This window comes from Symphodus melops, assembly GCF_947650265.1.
Source record: "Symphodus melops genome assembly, chromosome: 12".
Classification (NCBI taxonomy): domain Eukaryota; kingdom Metazoa; phylum Chordata; class Actinopteri; order Labriformes; family Labridae; genus Symphodus; species Symphodus melops.
In genome coordinates, this window is record NC_136702.1 from 19,914,458 (window position 1) to 19,931,236 (window position 16,779).

The 16,779-nt window shown below is 41.1% G+C and overlaps 1 protein-coding gene across 4 annotated transcripts in view; it reads right to left on the minus strand.

The window, feature by feature from the left end:
• Positions 1-748: 748 nt before the first annotated feature.
• Positions 749-16,779, minus strand: part of ube2f (ubiquitin-conjugating enzyme E2F (putative)) — a 39,076-nt gene continuing 23,045 nt past the window's right edge. For 2 of the 4 annotated variants that reach the window (XM_079358196.1, XM_079358193.1), the window contains 3 exons: positions 14,762-14,794; positions 13,249-13,311; positions 749-1,042 (listed from right to left, as the gene is read on the minus strand). In XM_079358196.1, the coding sequence (XP_079214322.1) occupies positions 992-1,042; positions 13,249-13,311; positions 14,762-14,794 (147 nt within the window). In that variant the 3' untranslated portion in view covers positions 749-991. The remainder of the gene's footprint in view (positions 1,043-13,248; positions 13,312-14,761; positions 14,795-16,779) is intronic. The other 2 variants (XM_079358194.1, XM_079358195.1) reach the window with 2 other exon arrangements.

Below are 16,779 nucleotides of genomic sequence, written 5' to 3' on the forward strand. Positions count from 1 at the left end.
ACATAAGTAAAATAAACCTTGATTCTCACAACAGTGCCATCTTTTTTTTTTGTCTGTGGGTTAGTGTGAGTGTAACAGAGAGACAGATGGCAGCAGAGGAGGGACAAACTGAACACACTACAATATGTTTGGCTGTGGTTTTAGTAGTCTAACGTTATCCCACTGGAGATGAAAACACACAGAAGGTTTGTATGAGAGTTGTGTGTGATGCGTTTGCACATGCAAGGAGAATGAACACGGAACGGGACAACGTGGTCATTCACATGCTGTCTTGTGGGGCTGTCGGCTCTCTGTCGTCAGTGTGTGTTGACTGATAGGCAAGTGCTCAGCAGCCTGTGTAGGTGTATTCACCTTTTTACTGCAGATGTGCGACATCGTGTGTGTAGGTGTCTCTGTGTGTTTTTTTCTTTGTGAACTCGCATGCATTTTCTCTTTTGCGACACAAACATAGCAGGCACTGGAACAGAGAACTGATAGCAATAGATATTCCTTCTCTTGGTTCATCTCATTTTCACACAGTTGAATGTCATTTCCTTCATCTTTTTTTCCCCCGCCTCCTCTGAATAATCACATCTCTTTCCTCGCCGTTCGGTTGTCATGGCTCGTTTCTGTTCATGTCAGGGACATCCCAGCGAGGCGGCATCATTCAGTATTCTCTTCACAATGGACAGACATTGTGGTCATTGTGACACTCATTGATTAGTATAATTAAAGCACATTTTTTTCTTTTGAACGCAAGCCCTTCCTTGAATGCATCATATATTTTTTTTTTCTTTTCTTTTTTTTTTTTTTAACTTTTGTTCCTGCAATGTTGAGTTTATTGCAATCGGGTGAACAGCAGGTCATGGACAGAGCTGTGTCAAGAGGAGCAAAGTGGTAAGAGTCAGAGTCAGCTGTTGATTCACACAAGTGAGTTGGCCAAGGTAAGCAGAGGCAAGGTAGAGCAGTTTGGTTGGTTGGTGCAGGCTGAAGTAGGAAGCCAATGCTTCTATCATCTGGCGTAGTGCTTGATGTAATCTTGAACCTTATTCCGAAAATCCTCCTGGATTGGAAACAGAAAGATAAAGAGAGAGTGTAAAATTAGGGTGGGGGGAGACACACTGTATCTACAGACGGCAAATTAAAAACACCATTACAGGCAAACCCAAATATATAACATATTTAATCATTGACCTTCCAGCCAATTCAGCTGTTAGTAATATCTCCCTAAATCTATCCCAGTCCTCAAAAACTAGAAAACTGTACTGCTAATATGTAAAACTATGAGCTTGACAAGCTTAAAATTAAGGTTTTAATAGAAATGGATGACAAATAAATGGCACACAGAATGAGCTGTTGGACTATCACGTGCCACCAGAAGAGCATCAATACTAATCAGCTAGTTTATAAAGGTCAATGAAGTTGCACTGCAGAAACAAACATCCTTCTTTTAAATAAGGCAACCTCACCATCTTTTAAAGAGCTCAAACACATTTTCCCTTCATTGCAACACTAAAAGTTTAAGTAGGCAACATTATTTCAGTAAAGATTTGGTTAAATAACACATTTTGATTTTTGCAGATTACTAATTATATCTTATTAAAATACAAATAAATGTGTGTGTGTCTGACCTCCCTCTTAAAAATCAGGATTTTAAATAACCTACTTTGTTTGTGTCTAAATCATGACTTTTCTTGACTACGTTTGGATACATCAGGCGGCTTGCCTCCAGCAAACAGGATAACAGACATGTGGTTAAAGGCTACAGACTGTTTATCTGAGCTGTAGCAGTTAAGCAAAAACTGCAAAAGCTGTTAAATTAGCTCCAAAATGTGGGAATTTGTTCATACTTGATCTGAAAAAAAGTCATTTTCAAGTCATTCCAGACAAAATGTCCCTCAGCTGGTTGGCCTCACTCATAAATATTTCATTGTTGCAACCAACATCGTAGCCCGCGTCACTGGACTAGAATAAACCCAGTTTTAACCAGGTCTCCCAAAGCCCACCATCCCCTTTCAGCTCCCTTCTGTACTTGGCTTGTTAATCCTACACCCTCCATCCATCACCACCAGGGCATTAAATGCCATCCTGTTCCCGTGCTCCACAGTGTGACATCAAGTGTCCCACACTGACATCAGCAAACTGATTTACGCAACAGCCCCACCGTGTAAGTCATGCACACATTTCGGAGGTCTTGTGTGCATGAGCCAGAGAGGGAGGACGTGAGAAACAGCACGAGTCAGAGGGGATGGACAGAGCTGGGGAAACAGGGGCATGGTGTTTGTGTGTGAGCGTGTGTGTGTGTGTGTGTGGAAACACAGATGACAGACAGGAATGCTGAAAAGCTGCCAGCGACAAAAAGTTGAGCAGTGATGACAGCAGTGTGAGTATCTGTCCACAGAGAGATGATGGATTGGCCAATTGCTGCCGAGGGATGTCTCACTCCTGGACCCAATTTTAATGGCACAAGGGGTCAACACTGCGCTGAGGGTGGGTTTTGCTAACTGTGTGGGCATCTCCGAGCCCTCAGGTTATTCCGGCTCATGTCAGCGCTGTGGCGTTTCGAGTGAAGAAGCAAAACCCCACGAAAGCGCTTTAAATAACATTCAACCACCGGGGGCTAACAGACGCTCTCTTCATGTTCGAGCTCCTAATAAATCTGATTTGATGCAGTTTGAAAGGTCAGTGGTTCAAATAATTCAATAATCTGTTTAAACCTGGAGCTCAGAGGCCAGCTGTGAAATCTGAGCAATATGCAATAAGCTAGAGAGCGGAGTAAATTTAAATATTGTCAACACTTTTGATACTGAAACCCTCAAAAGGCAACAAACGTTGAACTTGAAAAGGCTTGCAGCGGATAATCACACCACAAGCCTATATTATTAATGAACTGGTTGACTTTTTGAAATACGATCCATGTTCCAGTGGAACACAGGCAATAAGCTCTAATAAAATATCGACTTACACAACGTGAAGAGGCTGAGCGTCCTTATACGATATGTCATCACTATTACATATTATTAGTTGAGAGAAAAGACGGAATAATGGTGCAGAGACCCCCCCCTCCCCACATGACACTGACTTGAAGGATAAAGTGCAAACAGGCCCGTCAGAGAGCACATATATATTGATTTGAACATTTATATTTAAAATGAGCCCAATTAGGTTGTCAAACACATGGGAGGTCAAACACAGCTCTCCCTGGGTGAACGGGAAACCTCTTTGAATACAAAATCTATTTAAGGCATCACTCAAAGCTTGGAACAATGGATGCAACATTCCTCATTAATACCATTTTTGAAACGACGTTGTGCTTTTTTCATTTCTAACTTCTCCCTTCCTCTCTTAAAGCAGAAAACGGGCTTAGACTGCAAATTACTCTGCAATTCATTATTTACTAACATAACTCTGCAAGTCTGATTAAAACACTGTTAGGCTGCTGCTGCTTACAGGTCTCTGCTCTTTTTCAACGGTGGGAAGCAATTATATCTCCTCTCCTCCAGCGATCTGTACAGGTATACAAAAGAGGTACCAGCAAATGAAACCCTGTGGGTACAAACGGTTACTTTAAAATCTTCTAAAAGTTAAACAACAAAGCACTGGAAAGCCCAAGGATAGAGGCAGGAGAATGGGAGGGAAAAGATGAAGGAGAGGAGGAGAATGTGTGAAAAGAAGAGGACAAAAGGGAATAGAGAAGATGGGGGATTCAGAGGTGGGGCGGCTGGGAGAAGAGTCTCAGGTGCTTTCACACATGGGCTGGCAGAATCTCTTTGAGAATTTCCTGAGTTAAAAGAAAATGTCAAAGCCCTTTCATGACTGGACGTGGTCCAGTAAAATGTCATTCAAACTGCTCATCTTAGTGACCTCCAAGGGGGTTTCTTCACGTTCCAGCACTAACAAAGAATCAATTCTTGTTTTCATTCATACTACCGTAAATTCCGGACTATAAGCCGCTACTTTTTTCTCACACTTCGAGCACTGCGGCTTCTACTCCGGTGCGGCTAATGCATGGATTTTTTATGGGGGACAATGAGCTTCTGCCGCAAAAACATTTGACTTCGTCACGTCGGATCTTAATATCAGTCATTTTGCGCTTCATGCTCGCACCCTCATGATGGAAAACACACGGAGAAATACATATGATGCAGCTTTCAAGTTAAAGGCGATCGACCTGGCTGTCAAAGAAGCTAACAGAGCTGCTGCATGTTAAGATGACACTGACAGCGACAACAGAGACTGAGGAAGTGAGTAATGAAGTCATTCTGAGGCAGTGAATGGATGGACTTTTTCTTGTGAAATATATTACGGTCATCTTTTTCATCAGCCGTGTTACAGACACCGTCGGCTAGGCTTCGTATTGTAACGGTTCATGTTGTAAAGTCAGTAGTTGATAATGTGTTCATAATTCCGATTATGTGGAGAGTCAGTGAATGCACCAGCGAGAACGTGTTGAGTGGCTGTATGAGAGAACGCTGGGGGAGAGAGTTGGATTGTTACGGCAAGTTATGTGTTGCTCTCTGCTGTAAACGGCGTGGTCACGGCCGACAGTGATCGGGTTATTAAAAGTTATTATTTGAACGCTCTCGTCGTCCTTTAACGTCCGTACGGACGCTACAGTATTTGCGGATGTTACCGGTAGCCTACGTCTGTGTAAATAGCTCTTGTTATAGCGTGGACACCTGCGGCTTATAATCAAGTGCGGCTTATATATGTACAAATACATTTATTTACTTATTTTTAGCCGGTGCGGCTTATATCCAGGTGCGCTCAATAGTACGGAATTTACGGTATATTGATTTTCATGAGCCCGATACTGATACATAATATTGATTTTAAACCAAAAAAACTGCTTATTTCCCTTAAATCCCTGTGTGTCTGTAGTTACCGATGGTCGGCTCCTTGATCCTAAAACTGCTGCGAGCAAATAAGAGAAAAAGAGAAATTCCATCAAACTAAAAAAACTGTGTAAAGAAATATTTAGTTTGAATGCAGCGTTCTTTAAGCAGCTCACACGAGGAGCACAGTTTTCTTTGTCTCATCAAACCTGCAGTAACAGTATGCGTTACAAAATCTACAATCTAAAAATAAATCCACAGTTGGACAACAAACTGATGTTTGTGAAGTGGATGTGGCGTTTAAGATGCAAAAGTTATGTTATGGTCTACACCTGAAATAAAGCATCCACAAACAACACAGCACTCAAGGACAAACCGTGTAGCTATAACCAACCAGCTTAAAGTCTACAATTCATTTAGCAGATGCTTTTATCCAAAGCGACATACGTCTAAGAGTAAGTAGAACAGAAGCAAGGATCGAGAAGAGAGATAACATCGATAAGTGAAAGCAAACAGCTTTAGGTCAGATCGCACTTTGAAGGTGCTGACAGGCAAAGCACAACATCGGGAGCTGTTCTAATTAGGATCAAAACCATCCTTAAATCGTCATTATCAAAAACAAACATCATCATGATCAATGAGTGTGTAGTGTTAATGAAGGAGCTGGGTCTTTAGCTTTTTCTTAAAGGTGCAAACAAGGTTAATTCCACCACAGGGGGGCGACAGAGGAGAAGAGTGTAGTTAGAGAGGTCGGGCCCTGTTGTGAAGAGCCATTTGCGTAGATAGTGGATAGTTTAGGTAAGAAGAGATGTTTTTTTCCCCCGTTTTGTAAGCGAGCGGCAGTTTTAAATGTGTCCTTATTAGGACAATTATTAAATGTAGTATGATCACATCCAAATAATATGAGAGCTGGTCTGCAACATGAGGCACAAGTATCTCTCGTTGGGGGTGTTAACATAAATGTCTTAGATTGAAACATCTCACACCAGGCAAGAGACAGAATGAGGGAAGGCTGTGATGACAACAAGTTCAGATGTGCCTCGTCTTCCTCCTTAGTTTGCACTGCTCTCATTTACAATTTGCATAAACATTACCATGAGGCCGGCTTCTTCGAGGAAATGAATTTGTATAAATTGCCTTCCACCTCCTCAAGATATTATTCAAATCTTTGTATATTCAGAGTATTGGCTCATCAACAGCAAGACACGACTCATAAAGTGCAATAACTCGACAAAGACGGGAGAGAATGTCTCGCAACAGCTCTCAAATTCACCTGGAGGCTACGTTAACGCCATCAACGCCATGTCTAATGATTGCGCTGCTGTTGTCATAAACCAAAAGTGACAGACTGTTCTCAGTACAAACAAACAAAACAAAACAAAAAACATCGACATTCATTTTCCACATGCTGCATCGGGTTGTTGTGCTATTCCTGTACTTATCAGTCTTGTGCATTATTTGATCTCTGTTTTCCTCATCTTGCTTTGACAAATCCATTCTGAAAAAAAGATGCTTTCTCAGCCTCTAAGTTTTCATTTCCAACTGCCATGTCTGTATGCCTCTCTTATTTTCGCCACTGACATCGGAAAGAGAAGTCAAAAGCAAATGCTGGCCTCTGCTGGTTTAAAATGGTATTGCAATGTATTCCTTTTTTTGTAGCATCAATTTGAATTGTCCTTTATTCGTACCCATTTTTATTTGTAATCGGAAAGTACCATTTAATCCCTATTTAAAATCTGCTTCAAAGATAGTTGATTATATGGAGCATTTCATCAGGGTTCAAACTGCGACAAATGAAAATCAAAAGTGTAAGACAGATCAGACAATACTGGGGCAGTAAACACTTCTAATTTCATTTTTTAAAGAAAACATTTCCTTAGTCAAGATTTGTTTATTTTTTAAGATCCCTATTAGCTGTACCTGAGAACTCAACTATTCTTCCGTCCACAAAAAAAAAATTAACATGAATATAAAATGTACATAAAAAAACGAAATAAACATAATCAAGCACTATAGTCCACACAATCCATCATGTTGGAGCTTAACCACTCACAAAGCATTAGGTCTCTTCTTTTCCTCCTTCAGTGCTGTAATGACATCTACAGGGCCACTGCGATCAATCGTCAGGGCAGACAGCTAATAACAAGGACAGAGGCCAGGTCAGGTTGCAGTAAAAATAGGGTGTGTGTGTGTCTCCTCTGGACTTGATAGGGTATTGATCAAAGGCGCTAAGCCACTTGAGGTACCTCAGCATGTAGGACCCAGAATGAAAGAGAAGCTGTCTCTCAGATTGATGTAGAAGAAGAGGATTGAGAATGCAAAGTGGGGACACTTGATGCATAAACTTTGGAGCTTAACCACTCCCAAACCCCCCAAGGTCACAACTTGTCACCCTGTGTGCTTAAGTAGTAAAGTCAATATCAGACGACAGTACACTGCAGAAAAGAAACCAGTGTGTGGGAGATAAACTGAAACCATTTTTTTTTAATCTGAAAACGCTGAGGCCATTTATTCGCACTGCAGATTTTTGAGCTCTTTTACTTCCTGCTAGTTCATCCTCTTACTGTTTCAAAAAAAATGTGTGACATTTAAATAATGATTCTAGCTGCTGGTTGGTGTGTGCAAGGAGAAGAGCCTTTGCACTTTGGAACACTCCATTTCCCTTTACTTGTTGTAGGACTTAATATATCACACTTTGAAATAAAATGGAAGATATGTCTCAGGGACTGTAAATAAGGATTTATTGAAAAGTTTGTAAAACATTCCAGAGATATATCTTCCCTTTTTGCTCTTCACAAACATGTGTAGTTTGTACTAGGACGCTTCAATGCAAAATATTTCCAGGCTACACCAAGACCCTGTATTAAATTTGACCGATCAAGTTTAGAAAACTATTGCTATTTTTAACTGTAATGCGAAGAGAACTGTATTGAAACTGATTCCACAATTATTATTTTTTTAATAAGGTCGCATTTTATTTCACTACATATCGTCATGTTAATCTCAAACAATACTTCCTTTTCTGTTTGGAAAAATAATCCTACTACTTGTAGTTAAGTGTGAGGGCACCTCATTCGACTTCACTGCAGTCAGGTGTGTGTGCGACTGATTGGCTTTGATTACGCTCAGGTGTGGGGAGTTTAGATAAACTCTGGGTTCGCAGCACTCTGAACTCACTCATTATCTCACCTTCAGAGGTAGTGAGGGGTTCTCCCTGTGTGCTCTCTCTTTGTCAGTGTGTCTATAAACACAAACTTCTGCCAGTGTCTCTGGGTGTAAGTTGGTGTGCTTTCACAGTTGGTGTAGTTTTGATGCTCTTCCAGGCTTTTTTGTGTTAACTGTTAAAGCCTCCCTGGCAGCCTTTGCCTTTTGTGTTTTCTGGGTCTCCTGGACAATTACATTTGGAGACGGTGGTTTAGTTCATCATGTTGGTGCATTAATCAGCTCAGAAAGCTTGGATTTGCTCTTTACATCTTTTTCTATTATTTTACCCCTCCTTTAATAATTGGGATAATGGGACTTTTGTGGTTTTCCTTCTGATATAACTTTAACACACCCATGGATCCGTACCTTGGTATGTTACACATAAACTTTTTTTTAAAAAGTATCCTCAAAGAATTCAGACATGCACAGGGAGTGTGAATGTCAAAGCTCGGTATTTGTTTGTAGTCTTCATAAAACTTCAGACTAAGAACAACTGAAGGAGTCCCACAGAAAACAGTGGGTGCTTTGAAACAGTGTCTGGATAGAAGCCAGAGGATGCACTCCCACTTACACCTGTCTGCAATGACTGCTGCGATGTACTGTAAGATGAATAGGAGGTGTGCAAACTCTGTACTACATGACTGTTCATGCACACGTTAGCACAGATAATACTGAATCTGCTGCATATTAGGCTGGCTTTACACAACAACGCCCCCGAGTGAATCCGACAAAATATAGCTCAGATGTACCATTCGTTTCGATGGAGACAGCGCTCTCGGGACTGAAAAACAAAGAAAAAAAAAAAAAAAAAAAGTGAAGTGGAAATCTTAAAAACGCTACACCGTCATGTTCCCATCTGAAGGGTTGAAAACGCAAAAGTGTGCTCTAGCTGCTCACGCTGGTTCACATCCATGTGCATTGTGTAATACAGGCAAACAACTACAAACACGTCGTCGGATTGGTTCCATCAGTCGGACATTCAAGTTGCACGAGCTGCTCTGATATCGATCCAGGAGTCATTTCAGCAGTTAAGCGGAAGTTTCAACGCATGCGTGTGCACTCTTGGTGGCGTTGTATGGCGGTGCTCACAGTACCACCTCGCATGCATACTACATCAAATTTCATACACTTTTGCGTCGTGTGCACGCAGATTTCCACCCAAAGACACTTGTCTAAATGCGGAATAAAAACGCCACTTTTGCGTTTTGTATTCAGATCATTGTCTTGTAAAGCCAGCCTTAGTTAACTTGATGGGTTTATTTATGTTAAGCTTTTGTTACACACGTCTCCGTGCATACACACACACACACACACACACACACACACACACACACACACACACACACACACACACACACACACACACACACACACACACACACACACACACACACACACAATTGAAAAGTTACTTACCTACACACACACACGTGCTAAACAGTCAGACACACATACAGGAATTAGCCCATGAGGATGCTTCCTTTCAACCACTTCAAAAAAGCAAATGTATTTAGAGAGCAGCCACAAGAGGAGTTCCACTCCACCAACCTCAGCACGCACACACGTGTGCGGAGACACACACACTCCCACGTATCCTCCCACTCGCCGCGGAAGTTGATTGCAGCAGGCCGGGACTCAGTGGGAGTGGGTCATGGATGGATGGCTTTGTGTTTTCAATTGTTTTGGCCCGAGAGAACCACAGCAGATCAGTGAGATAACACGAAAAAAAGAATAAAGAAGACGTGCTTTCACAGCACATGCCAATCGTATAATCTGTGTGTTCTACCTTTGCACTGCCTCCTTCTGAACATTTTTAACTTTAGTAAGTGGTTAACTATGTTTTATATTACTTGCAGGAAATCAACTTTAGTAGTGACATCATGTTAAAAAAATAAATAATCTGCACAACTAAAAAAACCCCCAATTGAGTTGCACAGAACTTTTTCAACAACCCTAATTTTCTACACATCCAATTATGGCCGGGCCCTGCAAACCAATTATTACAAGGCTCTGGGCCAACAAAGAGAACGGGACCCCAGAAGACCTGCGCTGTGCCTTCAGTCATTTGATCGTTCACTGCTCCCAACATGAGGTGACACTGAATAATTCACTCTGTAGTGAGAGCAGTACGCCGAGATGAGACAGAATAAGTGCATGTCGGAAGTATCAGCTGCAAAGTTAACGTGTGCATTTTTCTGCACATGTGTGCTTTTGTCCTTTTGTGTGAGTTTGTGTCGACGTGTCAGTGTACTCAAAGCTCAATCACTTAAAGGGATACTTCACCCGTTTGCATTATTAGAAACCTGGTAGTAGTGTTGAATGGTCGTGCAAATCCGCCCTCTCACCTGAGACGGGAAAGCTCTGTATTTATTTTCTGAAAAGGAGCCGCTTTGGTTTCGAGGGGGTGAAACTACATCGCCAGTTCCTCATGTTTTCAACCCACTGAAGCTACAGACCTATCGCAGATCAGTGGTCGGGACCTCACCCCCAGAATCTACATGTAAAAGCAGCGTCTGCCATCTTGCTTGGAAGCTATGCGGAGAGAAGAACGGAGAACGGCGAAAAAAGGTCAGGTTTCACGGTCAAACTGATATGAATGAAGGGGATTTAGAATCAGATGTTTGTGACTCTCAGGAGGCGACTGCACGTACATGTAACGATCCTGCTTCTTTTTCTGCTTGCCGTTGTGTTCTTCTGACTCCTCGGTCCATACTCTGGAAAGGTAGGAAGTTTGAGGGTTTGGATCCCTACTCCTGCAGCAACTTCCAACAAATTAGTTACTTCTGATGATCTCACTACAGAGCAACCTCTGCCATCAGTGTGTGAATGTTTAGGTGTGACAGGCAATGAAAAAGCGCTTCGAGTAGTCAGAAGTCTAGAAAAGCGCTAAACAAGCTCAAGTCCATTTACCATTTTTACACCTATCATTAATATAAAGGCCAAAAACTGTCATCATAGCGTCTGTTCGTCCGCCATCTTGACACATCCTTTAAACATCAGGGCTTGCCTCCTGAGACGCCGACCCCTCTCCCATCCAGCGGGGAAAGTGTAAGTCTAAAGTGAGGGACTTTCTGTGAACAAGCAGCACATATTACAGCGAGAGGATGTGTAGGAGCTGTTACTTTCTGGCTTCAGAGAAACTCTCCAGACTCTTTTGCTCGCTAACAAATTAACGCGCGTTTACTTCACCACACGATCCCTTACCGACGACCTCATCCTACACCGGGGAATGTCAACTCATCGAAACAATCAGAACCTCGGCCACAAACCAGCAATCTCGTCTCACACACGCTCTCTTTCATTCTCTCCCCTCTCTGAAAAAAAAAATCGTTCACATCTAATGGGGTCACATGGCAGCCATTATCACACACCGCTGGGCACACCCAATGCATCATGGGAATGGGCATTTGCAAAAATGCCAAAGGTCAAATATTGTACTTTAAAATGCTTTCAGCTCATCTGAACTCATGCCAAACTAACAGCTATGTCCGCTGGTCAGCAGCCTCCCTGCACTGTTGCATTAGCTCAGTTGACAACCCGGGAAACAATTACACAAAGCAACACACAGAGAATGTCACTGTGTTTCACATTCTTTGACACCACCAACAACAACAAAAAAAGAAAAAAAAGAAGAGGGATGAGATATTAGATAGAAAAAGTACAAAACTGTGAAGGGATAGAAGGAATAACGGATCAGTAATCAATTAGCAAGGGGGGGCAAATCTTTCAAAAACAGCTTGAATATTTGTTCAGCTCAGAGGAAGGCTGGCATTCAACAGCTCCCACGTGTCTCCAAGCTCAACCCTGTGTCATTGTGTATGCAAAAACAAAAAGGCTGAACGGAAAGGCCTTGGTAAAGAAGAAAATGCAGTTAAAGTTTGCAAAAACACATTTACAAAGTCAGCCCTGAATGTAGATTTGTAGACGCACACACGCACGCACACGCACGCCTTGTAAACACGACCAAGGTGGGAGTGTGGAGGTTTGAGGGAATTCATACTTCTAGTTTCGGCTGCTGATTTGACTTACAAATTGTGTATCCTGCTGTGTGCAGAGGCAGAGAATTAAAATAGTTGGAGTGCTCTTTATTTCATTTCAGAAACACGATATGCACCTGTTCCATATGCAGCCCTTGAACATAACGTAATAGCTGTTCTGTGCTCAGAAAAGCAGCTGTGTGCTCTTTGTCTTCAGCCCACCATACCAGATTAAAGCACTCTTAACTGATTGTCACGTAATCCCACCCACAGAAGCAAGTAGCCACTGGAAGCTGCAGTAGAAGAAAAAAAAAACCCATGTAGTTTCTGCAGCTGCAGGAAATCTTTTTCCAAATACATTTTCTATGCAGACTATCAACAGGAGCCAGGGTATGAATTTCATTATGGTGTCTCAAAGCAAATCTCAGAAACTGTGGGGGACTTCACAAGTGAATCATCAGCATGTCAATGTAGAATGTTACTCTTCTGTTCTTGTGGTTCTGAACTTTCTGTACCCAGTAAAGCTGCTAAACGTGAGACAACGCCGACACCCGACGTGACGACCGCCCAACATTACTCGACTGGAACCTGTTGGAAAAATATCTGCACTCTGCTTCTTGCTCGGTCACTCTTTCTTTTCTCCTCTTAGCTTCATCTGTCAAGGCCCTCTTCCTCTCAGCCATTTATTACCTATTCCATCAAACGGGACTGGGGTTGTCATTTTGTATTCAAATTTTAAACTTTCATTCGAACCTGGGGGAGAAAATTCACATTTAAAATGTAATAAACCTTCCTTTCGTTGCATCAGGCCATCCAGCAGAGGGCGCTCTGTGTAACATGAATTTAGAAGACGTTTCCAATGTGTTTAAATGTTTCGTGTCATATTAAACATTTTGTTTTAAATTAAGAACTTTTTTTTTTTTTTTTTTTATAGGGACAGAAGTATACAGTACCCAGACAAGCTTGGCTGTTTTTAAGCTGCAGGCCACTGTGTGAACCAAAGTGCAGTAAAGCCGGACACTCGTTTCGTGAGATGACCTCAGCCTGCTGCCAAAGCTAGATAACAACAGGCAATCAGGCCCTGCGGTGGACATGAGAGAGACGCCATTTTCCCTGTTATAACTTATCATACTGCTAAAACCAGCTTTTTAAAAGTGACATGCTGTGGCTTTAAACTGTGTGTGAAGTTCAAGGAGTTAGTTATAATCCAAGTGAAGGCGTCACTCGTTGTCTTTCACTCAGTTAAGTCTCACCTTGTCTCTCAGATGATGTTCTGCAGCATCGATATTCAATGGGTCGTCAAAGTTCAAAAGGTCCTGGAGAAGAGGCAAAGAGAGAATATGAAGACTAAACAAGTTGAAGGTGCTGAGAGAAAAGGAAAGTGAGACAATGTGATTGATTTTGGCCAGGTCTCAGATGCTTGTTTATTGCATTACAGAACGTCAGAGTTCAATAATTCTGTTTTCTGGGGCTCAAATTTTGTTTGCAGCTGAAGGAGATATTGCCCTGTTCAGCACTATTTGCTGTCTGCAATGTCACCCCAGATTCTGCAACTAAAGCAAACACAAAGGCCTAATTATACTGCTGCCTTAGAGATTTTGTGCACAACAAGAAGAAAAGTGTTATTAGAGAGATAAAAAAAAAAAAAGGTTGGCCTGAGAGGCTGTTTCCTGATTAAGAGGTAAGATTCAGGGCAGGACCACACATCAGTGCAGATTACCATCTCCATATCATCATAAACACAGTTAGACCCGAGGAAGTTTCTAAAAATGAAATCGATGATGCATTTATGTAAGCTTGGATTGGCTAATTGTGCATATTTTGGGCTTAACTAAATAATTACCTAAGAAACTACATAAAACTTGATAGGCTGCTAACATTAGCATCAAAATGATTCAAATGATTAATCTATCTATCCATCCATAGATTTCCATATTCTTCTGAATGTAATTAGACTCTGCTTACGTTGAGCTTTGTTTCGTTCAATATTTCTTGTTCTTCAAACTGAGATTATTATTTCTCCTTAGTCCGGTCAGTAATTGCAGATAAAAACAGTGTTTGTTAATGTTGAACTAATCATGAATCAAGCATGGTATGCCAATCTTATTTGCTTTATTTCACCTCTCTTACCCTTTTTTTTCTTTTTTTTTTGTGGGGGGGGAACCAGCACCCTCTAAAGTGGAAACCTGCTGTATGATAATCAGGCCAGTTTAAGACCCGACTCCCCCTGTCTGCCAAAGTCAGTAAAGCCCAACTATCTGATGGATCTAAAGATTACCTTGCCAGATGTTCCTATGGTGCGAGGTGTTTTGTACGAGTGACTTTAACCTGACATTAATTCTGTCACGATTTGTTGTCATGTTTTAAAATCATGTGTGCCAGGCTCCAGTGATGTGCATGTCTCTTTTGATGTCATTGTTTTTCACAGTAGCCTTTAAACAGGAGCTCCTGGCTGTGTGCATCTTGTTTGCTTCTGTTTAAAGTTCAGCGAATAACATTTTTGAAACAGTAATGATCTTTAAAACACACAATAGGTCTGTTTTGGGTTTTTTTGCTCAGTTGTTGAATTCCATTACAGTTAAATGTCATTCAGATGACTTAGAAGTTAAATGTCTGCTCATACTTATTTACCGACAGATTAGAGGAAAATGTGAGCACAGATCCAAGTTCAACAACAACAACATCTTAGTCCCAAACTATGAAATGTTCATGTGCGTGGTGTTGATGATAACATCAGAAAGTATTGTTAAAACAAACCAAACTTACGGTAAACAAGGAGTTCAATCCCCAGACAACATCCTAGAGAAAACAAATGGAGGAAAAAATTATATGGACATCAGCATGTGAAATTGTAAAAACAGTTTAAAGACAGAATCAAAGCATACAGAGATCATGCGAGAGAAGAGCTGAGTTATAAAAGCAAGAAAAGAAACACGCTGTTGTGATGCAGATTATTTTACACCAGAGTGAGGCTTCGATAAATATTTCCTACTCTAATCCCCATCTTTCACTCCTCCAATGTATCTCAAGATGACCTTTTCCAAAGAAACTCCTCAGGTGTGACATAGCCTTTCATAATTGAAGCACCAACACATATGGTATAAAGAGGGTGCTACATGCTACGGACATCATTCAGCTGAAGCTAATTTAGAAGGATTGAGGCAAAAATGGTTAAGACACTAAATTTCCTCCCCAGCCGATAATATTGGCCGATATACAGAGACTATGGGTATTGGCTAATTTGATTGCAGGTATGCACTGATATAGCACAATGTTTTATTTCCATTGTTTTAATTGTTTATTGTATTAAAAGAGCAGTTCTCTTTCGACCAGCACAGTCGAGCTGTGATTCACATACATGCGTAGATACTTTCCAGTTGAGTAAACATCTTGTCTTCATTATACATCTTTTCCACAGTCACTGATAGCTGCATTTGAGGTATTAACACAATAAAGGTGTATTTCAGAATCGGCCCCAAACACCCCATATCGAACGGGCCCTATTTCTCTGAAAGAATTAAGTCAGAGTGGATAAACTAGACAATATAATAGTGCTGTATTCAGAACTACACTAAATGAGATCAAGACATACCCAAGACCATACTGCTCCGAGACCGAGTCAAGACCAAGTCAGGGCGAGACTACGAACATGAATGAAGGTGTTTTTCTTCTGATCAATGGAGCTCTTGATTTAAAATCCTCAGTCGACCCAGTCTGAGACCGAGACAAGGCCGAGTAAAAATGTTTTAGATTCCAAGACAAGAAAGAGACCTTCAAAAAGTGGGTTCGAGACCAAGACCGGTGTTGAGTACTACAACACTACTAAACAGGATATAGCTTAGTTTTTACATTCACAGACTGCAGCTTCCAGGAAACTAATTGCCTTTTACAACTGCTGCGGATGACCTTCATTATCCCTTACGTTATACTCACAGGAAAATTCAAGCAGCAACATGAATAAGTTCTAGTAGAGATAACTCAGAACAGGAGCTGTAATTCACTGGGAGTACAGCCGCTCCTGGTCCACTAATTGACCATTTCAAGGTAGCGCTTTCTTGGTTTCTATTCAATTATATTTCACTCATTCCAAACACTTGTTCTGAAATCATTTACATAATGGAAGGAAGCTTTGAACCTTGAGTATTTAAGATAAGCTGCAGCTGGCAAAATGTCTGTTTTGTCAACTGTGCGATTAAGAAATTAAATAGAAATAATCTTGGAAAGAATCCCAAGCTAATCTCCTTCAACGTCTTTCTCTACAGACTAATCGAAAACACTAATTTTCACCCTGTAAGTATTAATTGACGAAGCCTGAGTGATGTCCCCATTCAGGCTTTTTTTATTTGCCTGTTATGTGACTTCCTGGAGCCAGCCTCAAGTGGACACTCGACAAGCTGCATTGGCTTTATTTTTTCAAGACTGGAGGTTGAAGCTTTTTTCCATTTATATTTGTTATTCTGTCTATATACAGTATATATCTCTCTCTATATATCTATATTTCCTACTGCTATGTTTTGTTTAAGAGCAACTGTAACAACCACATTTCCCTCTGCTTGATTCTGATTTCCCTTTCCTTATGGTCCAACATCCAGCAACAGAAGTTAAAATAGTTTAACCATCATAAAGTCTGAATGCAGTTTGCATAAAAAAGAGGAAGTCATAACCAGTCAAAACGTTACTTTTTAACAAAGCTTTGCAAATAAATTGTGTGTTTGAATAGAAGTCACTGTTGCGACGGTATTTTACATGACACAGTGTGTGTGGGCGTGTGTGTGTGGGCGGGC